This window comes from Pipistrellus hanaki (assembly GCF_964339955.1).
Source record: "Pipistrellus hanaki genome assembly, chromosome: 18".
NCBI lineage: Eukaryota > Metazoa > Chordata > Mammalia > Chiroptera > Vespertilionidae > Pipistrellus > Pipistrellus hanaki.
The window spans coordinates 7133146-7147366 of NC_140520.1; the positions used below are offsets into that span (position 1 = coordinate 7133146).

The 14221-nt window shown below is 49.0% G+C and overlaps 1 protein-coding gene across 2 annotated transcripts in view; it reads left to right on the top strand.

Annotated features, from left to right (window-relative positions):
• OLFM3 (olfactomedin 3) overlaps positions 1-13416 on the top strand; it is a 77747-nt gene extending 64331 nt beyond the window's left edge. For both annotated transcript variants that reach the window (XM_084865130.1, XM_084865129.1), the window contains exons 3-6: positions 3190-3345; positions 4569-4788; positions 8966-9072; positions 10221-13416. In XM_084865130.1, the coding sequence (XP_084721256.1) occupies positions 3190-3345; positions 4569-4788; positions 8966-9072; positions 10221-10898 (1161 nt within the window). In that variant the 3' untranslated portion in view covers positions 10899-13416. The remainder of the gene's footprint in view (positions 1-3189; positions 3346-4568; positions 4789-8965; positions 9073-10220) is intronic.
• The last annotated feature ends 805 nt before the right edge of the window (positions 13417-14221 follow it).

Sequence of the window (14221 nt, forward strand, 5' to 3'; positions counted from 1 at the left end):
TCAACTGCTGAGTGGCCCTGATTCCCTCTGTTACAGACACCAGTCAGCTCGTGAAAGGTTATTGATATGTGGTGAAGCAAGAACGAAACAAAACAGAGCAACAATGGAAGGTTCTTCCCATTCTTCTCGTTCAGACTTTGTCTGAGCGGGGTCCCTGGTACAGCAGCACAGCTGGGGTGGCCAGGCTGACGGGGGGCGAGGGGGAGGTGGCAGCAGCTACAAGTTTAATTGCCGTCGGGGGTGATACGATGCATCAGGTGGCATGAGCTATTGGAGGACATCTCCCTCAACAACTCACGCAGGGCCATGTCCATCCATGCAACTAGACATCCATGAGAGCTTCACAGGAAGTTAAGAGAAGCTAGAAAAATGAAAGCGTTGAATCTCCGAGTACAGGCATCCCCATGTATGCCATTCCCAGGTCCCCGATGGCACACAGGACCTGACCTTCGCATTTCCCATGGACCAAGCATGTCACGTGGTAGGAGAACGCTGCTCCCACCAGCAATGTTCGTAACAGCTCCCGTCTGTTCTTCCTGTCCAATCTGTTCAACCCGCAGAGCAGACGAGGTTGCCTCTCTCGGTTCACCTACAGGGGTCTTCAAACTTTTTAAAGTGGGGGCCAGATCACGGTCCCTCAGAGAGCTGGAGGGCCGGACTATATGAACTACTAATTCCTACTGTAACACCTTGGCTGCGCTCACTGCCCAAAAAACCTGGCGGGCAGGATCAGTCTCCCCTGGGGGCTGCATGTGGCCCGCGGGCCATAGTTTCAAGACCCCTGGGAGGAAGCTGATGCTCCCTGAGGCAAAACCACCGAGCGATGTCACTCACCGGCAGACTGTGTAGCAACGCCCCTCCAGTTCTGTGTTTTCTCAATACCCCATGAGTGTCTCGAGACGCCCCTGGTGGGCCCCATGCCTAACTAAGCACTGCCCTGCCCAGCAGCCCAGCAAGCTGGACAGCACTGTATCGGTGAATACCAGGAGAACCGCAAGTGGCTTCCCATGTTCCAGGTGTTAGCATGCCCAACCTAACGCTGTTCCCTTAGCAAAGCTGGCCAGCGTGCAGTTCCCTGCACAGGTCACCACGCCCGCGCTGTCCAGCTCGCTCACTCCCCAGTGTGGTTTGGGAACAGGAGGCCAGTGATGTCCTCAGGACGAAATGGTCCTGAGAGACACAGTGCACGACTCTTTGCTCTGAAGATTCCACCTCGCAGTTCACAGGAAGCCTCACAGTGAAGAAACCTGTTTCTCTGTGTTCGCCCAGCGCCTTCTAAACATACAAAATGGTTGGATTGTTCCCAGTGTAGCTGCCATTTCAATGAAAGAGAGTGAAACCCGAGTTAATTTGCACTGACATCTGAAAGCCCTCAGACATGTGACTCACGGGAAGAACCAGGATGGAGAGTTCCAACATGTTACCAGCAAAGGGGGACCCCGAGCTTGCCAAGCCCTGCGGAGAGGCTGTGGGCACCGGGACACGAGTGGAGAGATGGACAGCAGGACGGCAGATGGCTCTCCTCCCTGCGCATGGAATCCCGGGGACCCCGTCTCTCTGTGGGTCCCGTAACCAGTGGGAAGCTTACCAGTCCCTGGGGACCGCCAGCGGAAGAGGTGGAAGGCAGCCGAGCCAGGGCCTGTCCCCTCGGACAGCTCTATCACTAGCTCTGTCATTGAACACGATTCTGCAGCACAGAGGCCAGACCAGGACTCGGCACACATTCTCTTGGTGCATTTCCCGCAGCCCAAGGAAAGCTGCACTGGAGCTCGAGGGGGAGAGTCAAAGGCAAAGTAACAGGAGGCTGTGTCCACTCCATCCACACCCCACACCTGCCCATCACTTTCTCCTGGGCACGGCCTCCAGGGAGAGGCTGGCCATGCAGTGATGGGCGGGCCTTCATGCAAACGCCGTATTCACCTGTGCACTTTCCTTAATATAAATGGCACTTCTTTATTCAGGCTTAACCGTAGTGAAACTCAGAAGCATTTTGAGAGCATTACCTTTACCCAAGATGCAGCCACGATGCTCGAGATGTTGCCACGGGAATTCTGCGCTGCCCTGAGGCTGGGTTGTAAGCGAGGCTTTCTGATGCAGGAGTGACTGTAAATCAATAAATACGTGGGAGTCCTGTGGTCTTTCCTTCTGAAGTTAAAGGAAGTCACGCACTCACCCGCACTCACCCCCAGGGGAAGCCTGAGAGAGCTCACCCCGCAAACTGGCTTTTCCGACTTGCTTTTCTCCAGGAAATCCCTCCACGTTAAGCGTTGCTTCTCAAAATTTCACAAAGGGATCACGTGGGGATCTTGATAAAATGCAGATTCACATTTTTTGGACAAGATTCTGGGTTCTGGACCAGCTCCCAGGAGGATGCCGGCCCCAGAGACAATACTCTGGGTACCGAAGGCACTGCCCTGTCCTCTCACCTAGCGCTTCCTTCTCCCCTCCTCGAGCCAGTCAGCAGCTCCCCTTCCCTGTCCCTCATTCTGGTTCCAGAATGTCGCTGCCACAACAGTGAGGAGGGTCATCTGTGCCCTTCTCTAAACAGCTTGGGGCACAGGGAACCCGTGTTGTGTGCCCACCTGCCCAACACCAGTGACCGCTGCCTTCTCCCAGGTCTGCGAGAGCAGGCTCCGCGGGTGAGGAGGGCCCAGCAGGGGTCCAGGAGCCGCCACCGTGCACCTGGGTCCATCCACCTCCCCTCTGGGTCCATCCACCCCTCCTCTGGGGGTTTGTCCAGTGTCTCGAGGTGACTGTACCACAGAGAGTGCACTGAATGTCTGTTAGGCACTCCTGACACCCACCATGGCTAAGCACCCCAGATCTCGGGGTCAGAGGTCAGTGTTAGTCCTTACAGAAACTACTCATTTTAACCTTCGACAAAACAGGGCATTGGAATAAAAAAATCTATTTCATGAAACGTATTTTTCTGACATGTGAAGGCCTCGTTGATATCCAGTCATTTCTAATGTTCGGACGCCCGTTTCATGACTTCCTGCCTCGGTCTACCTGTCTCTCGCTGAATTCTTTATCAGGGAGAACTGTCCTTCTAGAAACGTGTTGTGTGGGAACGCGCTATAGGACCTGGGACTCAAGTTCTCCATGTAGATGCCATTCTGGCTGTCTCGCGGGTGACTGCGTGGACCTGGGCACAGACGCTAACTGACGGCCAGTGTTCTCGTTGGACAGGTCCAGAACATGTCCCAGTCCATTGAAGTCTTAAACCTGAGGACTCAGAGGGATTTCCAGTACGTTCTTAAGATGGAAACCCAGATGAAGGGGCTCAAGGCCAAGTTCCGGCAGATTGAGGATGACCGGAAGACACTCATGACCAAGCACTTCCAGGTAGGTTTGGCTCCCGTGAGCTTGTCTAGCCCCGGGCGATGCCGAGTGGGCTGGGCAGCCGTTGTGGCTCAGATAGAAACAGCTGCGCTGGCCCCTCCAGGCCAGGGTCAGGGCTCGCTGGGGACGCCCGGCATCTCCCCACTGGCCCTGCCATTAGCTGTCCGGGCGCACAGGAGGCTGGCTAGAACAAAGCTAATCCTGCAAGAGCGCGGGGGAGTGTCCGCATAGACCTACAGGCACTTCAATGTCCATGACAAGGGGAAACCAGAAAGAAAAGTAATAATTCAACTTCCCCCTGGTGAAGTTTTTTATGCCCTACTACGAGAAATATTCCATGAGGCAGTACTATCATTACCAATAGCCTTAGAAAGAGGGTTGCTTTATGATTTGACCCAAAGACCTTTTTTTTTACTTTCCGTGGTTTATGGGCAATTATTTAGAAACACTGGAAACGGAGACGAGGTGCGTGTGAGCTTTTATTAACTCTGAGGGACAGGGCCATCGGTTAAAATAAACTCTGACTAGGAGGATGCCGTCTGCACCACTATGGAAAAGGGACAGCCCACCTTGCAAAGACACGGCACGCCGTTTATGAAACACGCTGTGGTTTTATAAGAGGTCACAGCCCAGCTTCCCTGCCAGCCAGGAAGCGAGGGGCGTGCTGGTGGTGAGGGAGCAGGTCTGACCTCCACGTGTCGGTGTGAGGGCCAGGCAGCTGGCCCTTTTCTCTGCTTCGCACGGGTCCCCAGGAGCCCGGGCAGAGGGCAGAGGGCAGAAAAAAACCGTCTGGCATTGAACCGCATTTAAAATTTCACCTAAAAGGAGGGCAGGAAGGCTGAGGGTATTGGCAGGAGAATGGGCTAAAGGGATGACACACGAGATTTCGGTTGAAGAAAGATGTACGCAAGGCCGGTGGGGGGGGGGGGGGGGGGGGCGTTAAGGAACTAGAACAAACTTGAGCAAAGCCTAGAAGTTACCGGGAACTTAAAAGATTGTTGGGAATAAGAGAGAGTGAACTGGAGGACAGACACGGTGTGGGGAGATGGCATACAGAGAAAGATAGAGGCTGGAGAGCACATGAATTCATCTTAACCAACTTTTACTGAGCAGGTCCTGCGAACAGGACGGGGCTGGCCCTCTGGGGGGTGCGGTATGTAATCTCTGTTCTGGGCCCATGAGCCGGCCCTGGTTTCCCTGACACGAGGCCGGCCCTCTCCCCGCAGGACCTGAAGGAGAAGATGGACGAGCTCCTGCCGCTGATCCCCGTGCTGGAGCAGTACAAGACGGACGCGCGGCTCATCACGCAGTTCAAGGAGGAGATCCGGAACCTGTCGGCCGTGCTCACGGGGATCCAGGAGGAGCTGGGTGCCTACGACTACGAGGAACTGCACCTCCGGGTGCTCAGCCTGGAGACCCGGCTCCGTGACTGCATGAAGAAGCTCAGTGAGTAGGGCGCGGCGTCCACGTTGTGTGTGTGCGTGGGTTCCGTACGATGGTGGGAATGGTCAGATGTGCCTCGTATCAGGGAAACCAGGGCCAGCTCTCCAAGGGCAAGGTCAGTGCTCCCGATGGCTTCCACGCCCCTGGGAATGAGTGGCACCGGACTGGCAGTTGCCCGCTTCCCCAATAGCCTGTTACGTTGGAAATAAGCAGTCTGGCGATAGAGCCGATTCCCCTGTGGTTGGCAAACTGCGGCTCGCGAGCCGCGTGTGGCTCTTTGGCCCCCTGAGTGTGGCTCTTCCACAAAATACCACGTGCGGGCACACACGTACAGTGGGACTGAAACTTCGTGGCCCGTGCACAGAAGTCGGTTTTTGGCCTGAGCGAGTCTATGTTGAAGAAGTGGCGTTAGAAGAAGTTTAAGTTTAAAAAGTTTGGCTCTCAAAAGACATTTCAGTCGTTGTCACTGCTGATAGTTGGCTCTGTGGACTAATGAGTTTGCCGACCACTGAGCTACACCACTGGAGATGCGTCTTATTACAGACAAGCGGTGTGTGAGGGAGGCACCGCAGGGAGTGAGAAAGGTAAAGACTGCAGGAAAGGAGGGGGCCCTGGGCCACAACGGGAAGCCGCAGTGCTGAGAGCAAACCCAAACAACTGCCCCTCGGGCAGGGCTGCCCACGATGGCTCCGACCCACTGACGGAATCAAAGGAGGCACCTTCCCAAACCGGCTCCTACAGACCGTAAGGGCCACACATGCATATGGGTCCCGGACTGCAGTCCCTGACTCAGCCTGGACCCGTGAGCTGTGATCCAGCTGAACATCTGGGGACGAGTCCAAGCCAGCATGGCGTGAGTCCATGGCAGGGAACCGACTGGAGAGGCTGGGAGCACATTCCGGAACGGCATGTTAGTAGTTGACATGACGGGGGGGTAAGGAGGCAACTCAACCACAGCACAGTGCTCTCTCAAGGTCTGAAGGAAGCAATACACTGGGAGGAGGAGTAAAGAAGTTGAGGAAAATAATTTCTGGTCAAGAAAATCTCCAAGGATACATGTAACACTTGATCAGTAGCATGTGCTGAGCCAGGCGTGTGCTGAGCCAGGCGTGTGCTGGCCTCCCTGCTTTTCCCTCCTGGACTGTTCATGACACACCAACTCCACCAAAGCCAGGCCAGGTCACGGGAGGGTCGTACCCGGTGAATACCATAAGCCCGACCAGAAGTGGGCGCGTGGAACTCTTGTGGGAACAACATGGGAAAACTCTTGGGATCTTCCTCCTTTTTAGAAATGAACTTCACCTCTAACATTTGCAGGGTGGAGCAAAAGGAGGTGGACAGTGGTGAGTGTGCGAAGTTTAAGATAATTAAAAAACAAATGAGCCTCCTCGCCTGCTGGGTCTCAGCAACTCCCACGTAGTAAATAAAGTGTCTGCTTACTTCTAGAGAATTCAAGTTTGGGCGAAAGATAGAAATTAGAAAAATGCTCCCACAGCAGTGCACCCTCTGGCCTGAACGGGAAAAGTCGTGCTCTCCTAAACGCACGGTTTTCTATCCCAGAGCCCAGACAGAGAGGTCCCCTGTGCTTAATTAAATCGGGCTGTATTCCCAGACATGCACACTGTAATTACACGCATGTGAGGATTAAACTGAAAAGCACGGTGAAAGCCTTCGCAACCCCCGAGACCACCGACAGACATTTAATGTCGCTGATAACCAGGCTCCCAGCCCTCTCCCCGCCTCTAAGCACTTCTACCCCTGGGCGATGGTGCGGTGCCATCTAGAAAGTTCTCTGTACCTCCTCCCATTAACATGGCCTTTGGAGTATCATTAGCGTTCAAAACACCAGATCCCAAGTAATGACACTTGGGTTGTTGTTTTTGCCATGTTAGTGCCAAAATCGTTTCAAAAGGGAAAACAAAATGTCCAGGTGGTAATAGTCATGTTTGCACAGTCAACCGATATTGAATGAGCCCTGGTGTGTGTGGGCACTCGGCCAGGCACTGGGAGACAAGGCTAAGCAGCAGACAGATCCCCATCCCCAGCCAGGGAGGTGGCATTCTGTGAGGACACAAGCACATAGCAGATAAGTGCAGTCGTGTTGACAGCCGGCTGCGTGATGGGCACCATGCCAGCCTCTCTCTTCCATGTGGCGGTTCCAATCGCCGCGAGAACTCTGGGTGAGGCCTTATTATGCAATTGATTGCACACAGATTGTCCAGCTTAAACTCATTTGCGATTTATTGGAAAACAGACGGGTTTGGACACATGTTATTCTTGGTCCCGCTTGCCGCACACACACCCACTGAAAACTCATTCTAGTGCCCGTTCCTTTTATGGCAACTGTAATATTCACCCTGTCACCACCTTCCCCCGGCACTGCAGTTGCTGAGTTAGACATGAAAATAAAAGGTTAAATAGAAACAAATGTGTGGTAGAGGTAAATATATTATAAGTAGCTTCAAAAGATGGATGTTGAAGATCAAATCATATCTACTTCTTGCTATGTGTTCTCCAATGGCCGTAAGTAAAAAGAAATGAAGATTGTGAAGAAATGTTCACCATTCCATTTAATTTACTCATATGGAAATGGCCTTGGGGTTTAAAGTCAGAAGCCATTAGTCCGGGCCATCGCAAGGTGCAATATTAAAGAAACAAAAGAGAAGAGACATGTCTCCATGCTTTGTGGATCCAAACAACTGATATTGCTGAATTCCAAATGCCACCTGTTCCTGAGCATGGGCTATCGCGATATTACCAAGTCCAATGTTTAGAAGGCATCGGAGAAATAAAATGGCCACATCCTTCAACTGCCTCGTCAGTACATTTTCTGAATAGATAGCATTTTACAATATATTGTGTGTGCATGGTTCTAACATTGTCCCATGTCTCACTGCCCATGAGAGCAGAGCGGGAGAAAAGCCAGTGAACCAAAACCCTTCACTTCACTCTTTGCCATCCATTTCTGCTGAACATTTGTCTTCCCGGTGCCCAGGAAAAATCACCCTTTCCGTCTGGCTCCCTGTGTCCGTGCAGAAAGAGAGCGAAGTGAGAAAGGTAATTGTGTCTTGGAACAAAAGCCAGTGAGGGGGAGCCAAGAAACAGAAATGACTTTCACTGTTGACTTCGTGTTTCCAATCTCTACATGTCATCCGCAGCTGAAACGACCAGTGTTTACTTACCACAGAGATCCACAAAATTATAATTACAAAAACAGCCAGTTTTCATAAATTCCTGAAACTCATTAGCAAAACTAAATTTTAAACAATTTAAAAAAGTTATACTATATAAACCTATTTTTATATAAACCATAAATGAACCCACAGGAGATGGTAATTTAATCTATGTAGTAACCATGTGTAGCCATGCCTCTATCTATATAAACCTATTTTGTCAACTCAACACTGAGCATGGTCCTGATACAGCATAGCTTCTCAGGAAATGGTTGTTCGGTGAATATATTACTTTAGATTTAAATAGAAACTGCTGGTTTCACCGCTGACCTATTTCAGAGGAAATGCCCCTTGCCATTATAGGTTTAGGCACCAGAAGGATTATACCACTGGTATAATTCCTGTCTCCATTCCTGGTCTGAACAGCCTGAGGCTCAGCAGCACCCCTCTGCCATATGTTCACATCATTGGATTCTACCCAAACACCACAGAAGCCGGGACACCCACGCCACCCACGTGCTGTCGCTTTTGGAAATTGTTGATTCTATGAGATTCGTGGCACAGATAACTGCCCAAGGGAACTCTGGGGCAGATTTTTAACTAACCCATCCAACTCAACTCCTGTTGATGTTACATCTACATAAACGGGATCCAGAGATCAGTTAAGCCCAGGAAACCAATCAACACCTGAAATATGCACACGTCGAGGGGAAATAAGAGTTTTATGTCTCCTTGCTAGTTTTTGAGTGGATCATGTTGTGTTGGCCTGAGGATGGTGTTGTAAATATCCAAACAGCCCTTGGCAGAAAAAAGGCTCCCCACCTCTGATTTAGAGTATTGAGTTCAAACTATAGCTACAGGTATGACACCCGACACGAATGATCATTCATTCAGAATACGTGATGTCAACCCCATGATTCAGTAGCCCTTGTTTTGCTCTTGTGAGTCTGTGTGTTGGAATCATTGCCCCATGGTCACCTCGTGTGTTTATGTTTCTCTAATTTCAGCATGTGGCAAGTTGATGAAAATCACAGGCCCAATTACTGTCAAAACGTCTGGAACCCGATTCGGTGCCTGGATGACTGATCCTCTAGCATCCGAGAGAAACAACAGAGTATGTGGCCTCCACCAATGTCTTTGCTTAGAATTATGTTTTATTTATACCTTTTTGTCTACTGGACCATTCATTTTCTTTAGCGATAGAGTTTCACCTTGGAAACGATGACATCACTGTAAATATTTTCAGTTTGATAATATTAACACAGATACAGAGATAAAAGGCAAATTTATCTTAGTAAAATGTTTTATCCTGTAATCCTCCAATAGGGTGAATCTAATTTTTATTTGCTTCAGTCTTGTTTTGCATTTCACAGGGCAAAAATTATAAGAATACAAAATTCTCTTTATATTTCTACTAAAACTTGCTCTTTAATGTGAAAACACACACAAACGCACACACAAAAAAAAAATAATAATAATAAGGGAAAAACTTGAGCTTACCAATTCACAAAACAAGCTAAAATATTCATGGAGTCTAGAGCTAACTTTAAGGGAAATAGCACTGAAACTTTGGGGGATGGGCAGATATTTTCATAAATCAGCAATACCTGTATTATGTAAATCAATATGCCGCAAACTTACTATAGCTCTGGGCATGTGCTACAGTAGAACTTACTATACATTAAGATTCACAGGGTTACATCCAAATAAGATTTGTAGCTAGATTAGTGAAATGGTTGTGTTAAGAGGTAGGTGTACCTAGAAGCAGGTTCAGTGAACAAGGGTTAGTTAACTGGAAGGTTCTGTGCATCCATAAAGGAGAAATACGTTCAGTGGTGTCAAGTTAGACCGCACATTTTTTTTTCAGAGCGAGCTGCAGAATAAATAAATTTGCTGAAGGCGGTGTTTTTGCAGTTATTGATCGCACGGGTCGATCAGGTGACTAAACAAAGTGATGTGATTTGTACTGACACGTGTTTGGCTCACTCAGTCACGGGCACTGAACGGTCTAAAAAAGAAAGGACAAGAAGCCAATCAACTTCAAGGCAGCAAATTTAGCTGTTTCCTTTCCACCAACCCATGCCACTCTCTTTTTGCAAAAGCCCACCATGCCATCCGCCCTAAGATAATGTGTCCTCCGGGATCCTCAGCATCCTGATACGGATGTGTGTTGATTCTCACTGTCTTTGTTTTGGAATTCTCAGCAAAGTCCAGAACATAGGTGCTCCATTCATTTATTTTTTTCCCCTCTCATCCTCCCAGGTCTGGTACATGGACAGTTACATTAACAACAAAATAGTCCGTGAGTACAAGTCCATGGCCGACTTTGTCAGCGGGGCTGAATCAAGGACCTACAACCTCCCTTTCAAGTGGGCGGGCACCAACCACGTGGTCTACAACGGCTCGCTCTACTTCAACAAGTACCAGAGCAACATCGTCATCAAGTACAGCTTCGACCTGGGCCGCGTGCTGGCCCAACGCAGCCTGGAATACGCCGGCTTCCAGAACGTCTACCCCTACACCTGGGGCGGCTTCTCTGACATCGACCTGATGGCCGACGAAATCGGGCTGTGGGCCGTGTACGCCACCAACCAGAACGCGGGCAACATCGTCATCAGCCAGCTGAACCCAGACACCCTGGAGGTGGTGAAGAGCTGGAACACGGGCTACCCCAAGAGGAGTGCCGGCGAGTCCTTCATGATCTGCGGGACCCTGTACGTCACCAACTCCCACCTGACCGGGGCCAAGGTGTACTATTCCTACTCCACCAAGACCTCCAGCTATGAGTACACGGACATCCCCTTCCACAACCAGTACTCCCACATCTCCATGCTGGACTACAACGCCAGGGACAGGGCGCTCTACGCCTGGAACAATGGCCACCAGGTCCTGTTCAACGTCACCCTCTTCCACATCATCAAGACCGAGGACGACACATAAGCAAGTGCAACCTGTTTCCGCCCAGCTACACAGTGTCATCTGTGACCCATTCTCTAGGCCTCCTTCTGTATTGCTTTTCTTCATTAGGGTGTCCTCACCCCTCCTCCAAAGCATTTCTATCATAACGTGGGTGTCCGGGGAAAGAGCCGCGGAGCCCGCCTCCATGAGCCCGTTGGACACACATCGGAACTCCTCCATTCACACGGCCTATCATGTCCTTGTCATGGGAAGCACTAAAGAGAGCTTACCTGGATAACGTCATACTTTTGCAAAAGATTAATGGTCTGCCTTATCCTAGTGTCAGAGACTAATGGTAGCTTCAATGCATGAATCTCTCTCTCTCTCTCTCTCTCTCTCTCTCTCTCTCTCTCTCTCTCTCTCTCTCTTCTAACTCTTCCACTTCTGTCTCTAGCTCCACATCAGAAAATATTCTGGTAGGATCAGAAGGGGAAAAAAGGAAGAAAAGGGGAAAAAAAAAAAAAAAAGCACTTTCTCCCCACTCATTTCTAACACAGACGTCAGGATCTGCTTTACGCGGGAAAGAACATGCCGTCCCGCTGTTCCCCAGCCCTCCGACGCGGTGCTGTACAGCCATTTTTAAATCTCTTGCTAACACTTGATTGGCAACCTGTATTTCTACCATTGTGACCACCATTGTGCAATTGTTCTCTCTTCACTTCTGTGACAGTAAGTGATGTTTTTTATAAACTACACTGAAGTTCAACCTCAGTGACCCTCTGGGGCCCATGTCCAAGTGTGGTCCGGAGGAAGAATCCTCCTGGCTTCCCTGCCCATGGTAGTGTAAGCTCAACAGGAATGCAAACCAGGCCCCTTCCATCCGGTCTTTATTTGACCCCTGACACACACCAGACCACAGACACGCAATGCCACACAGACTCGGTATGGGCAAGTCAGTCTGCTCGTCCTGCGGAACGCAACCCTTAAGTCACACAAATTGAACTTGAGTTGACTATCCTCCTTTATGATACAACCAAACAGATTATGTTCTTCGTGATTAAATATCTCAGTGTTTTAACTTATATTTCACACACAACTTGCAATAAAGTAATTCCATGTGCCAGCACTAGAAAAGTACACGAAGCACATATAAAAAGTCTTTAAAAGAGTTCTGTAATATCATATCATCTAGATTCCCATGATAAGCTCGGGAGTGGTTATTGGCAGGATTTGTGCAAAAGAGAATGATGGGAAGACTTGGGAGTTGTCTGTGCCGTTTAAATGTGCAAATGACCCATTTGCAAGGCAACCCCTGGCTACCCAGATTCTTTGTGTGCAGAAGCAATGCAACCGAAATAGACAGCTTGAATCAGATTTGGTGTCACTAACTCCCAAAACATATACTCAGTATACTATTACCGAACACGTCATTGAGTTTGGATAGACTTTCCATATAGCAAACATCCTTACCTAACACCATTTTACTGAAACTAGTATGGGTTGGTTTTAAATTTTAAAAAGTATAGGGTATAATAAATAAGCTATAACTTAAATGGTTGTAAATGTTTAGTTTCGCACATAAATTCTACTGTAATTTCCTTCGTAAAGTAAGGATATAACCATTCAGACAAAGCATTGTGTAAAGAAATGCTAATGCTTAAGAAATTCATTTCCATTCTCACAAGTAAGCCATCATCCTCAAATAGCTCACTGTCAAACATGCAGGATAAAATAACCCAATCTTGAAAGTGTCCAAGTTTAGCAAAGCTTTCCCTCCCTTCTCTCTCTCCTCTCTCTCTCTCTCTCTCTCTCTCTCTCTCTCTCTCTCTCTCTCTCTCTCTCCCTCCCTCCCTCCCTCCCCTTTCCCTCCCTCTTTTACTCTTCTCTCTCTCTCCCTCCCCTTTCCCTCCCTCTCTTCCTCTTTCTCTCTATCCCTCTCTCCTATTCTCCCCCCCTTCCTCCCTCTCTCCTTCCCTCACTTCTTCCCCCTTCTTCTCTCCCTCCCTCCCTCCCTTTCTGTCTGCCTGCCTCCTGTGGTCCTTTGGTGATATTGTCCTTCCCTTTGAAAACATTTATCTAATTTCTCCTCTGCTTTGGGGTGTTAGAAAGTTGAGGGGATCTGCTTGTCGTTATACACTCGCTACAAGAATAATCAGCCAATTCTTTGAACATCAAGAGTTTATATGAAGAGAAGAAAGTCAACTGCAGAGATGAATGAACTTTGAAGTCGAGGGCCTCTTCCAAACAGCTGGGTTGTCATTACTAGCTTTCATTTTTTTGAAAGATGGATATGGTGTCACGTACATGCCCACCCTGGACTGCCACAGGCTTTTGTGAGACACGTGGCTTGTAAAGCCCTTCACCTGCTGTGGGACTTGTCACCTTCCGGCCCCCAATGCACGTACTGCCAGGGGACGCACAGGGGCCTGGACTGTCGCTGGGACCGGGACAGGGACCATGAGCGTGAAAAAGAGGTCTGCATTAAACATTCACAGTTCAGAAGCATTTTTCTTCATAAATTATCAGTTTTGTGCCTGAAATAAATAAGAACTTACTCTAATTACTGTTTTATTTTTAAATCTCAAATAAAATAAGTTTTATGAGGGAAATGAGCATTTATAAATCGCTCACATAATCCCATCAGTAAAGAAATCCAAGCTCAGAAGGCCTGTTTTTATTCTTTTGTTTTTCCATCACCATTTCTGCCTTTTTCCATTTCCCACTCCCCTTCCCACCCCGCACTCACCACACCATTGTCCACAGCCATGAGTTCTCGCTCTTTTCTGCTCAGTTCCTCCACCACCTCCCCAATCCAGCCCCACCAGAGCTGTCTGCCTGTGCTCTGAGTCACTGTCCTCAGATATCCTAGCACAGGGTCTGACACAGAATCATCCCACCGCAAAGGACAATAACCACAGAAGCATAGGAGTTGAGTCGTAGAGTCACCACCTTCCCACGTCTAAACAAACTTTGTTCCACTCAGAGGTCATGAGATATTAACTTTTCCCGCAGTGTTTTATTGGGGATAGATGTCCATGAGGTCCTAAGGTAACACTCCTAATGCATGGACCCGGCTGTCGAGCAGATAGAAATGGGCTTCCTTTACTCTCTTGGGTCCGTTGTTCCTTGGTAATGTGGTCAATTTCATTGCAGAACAAAGTAGCTCAAAGCGGCTACCGTCCTTACTAGCGTTATTTCTCTCCTTGACACCGATTTTTTAAAGAAAAAAAAAATCTACATTTTTGCCCACCCAACTCTTGGTTCCTTATTTTGCCTTTTTACCCATGTAGTAAAGACTTGCCTAGATATATACTCTGTCTTTGGTAGATCAGACCTGGGTTTTATCCCAGGGGCATGTGCTAAAG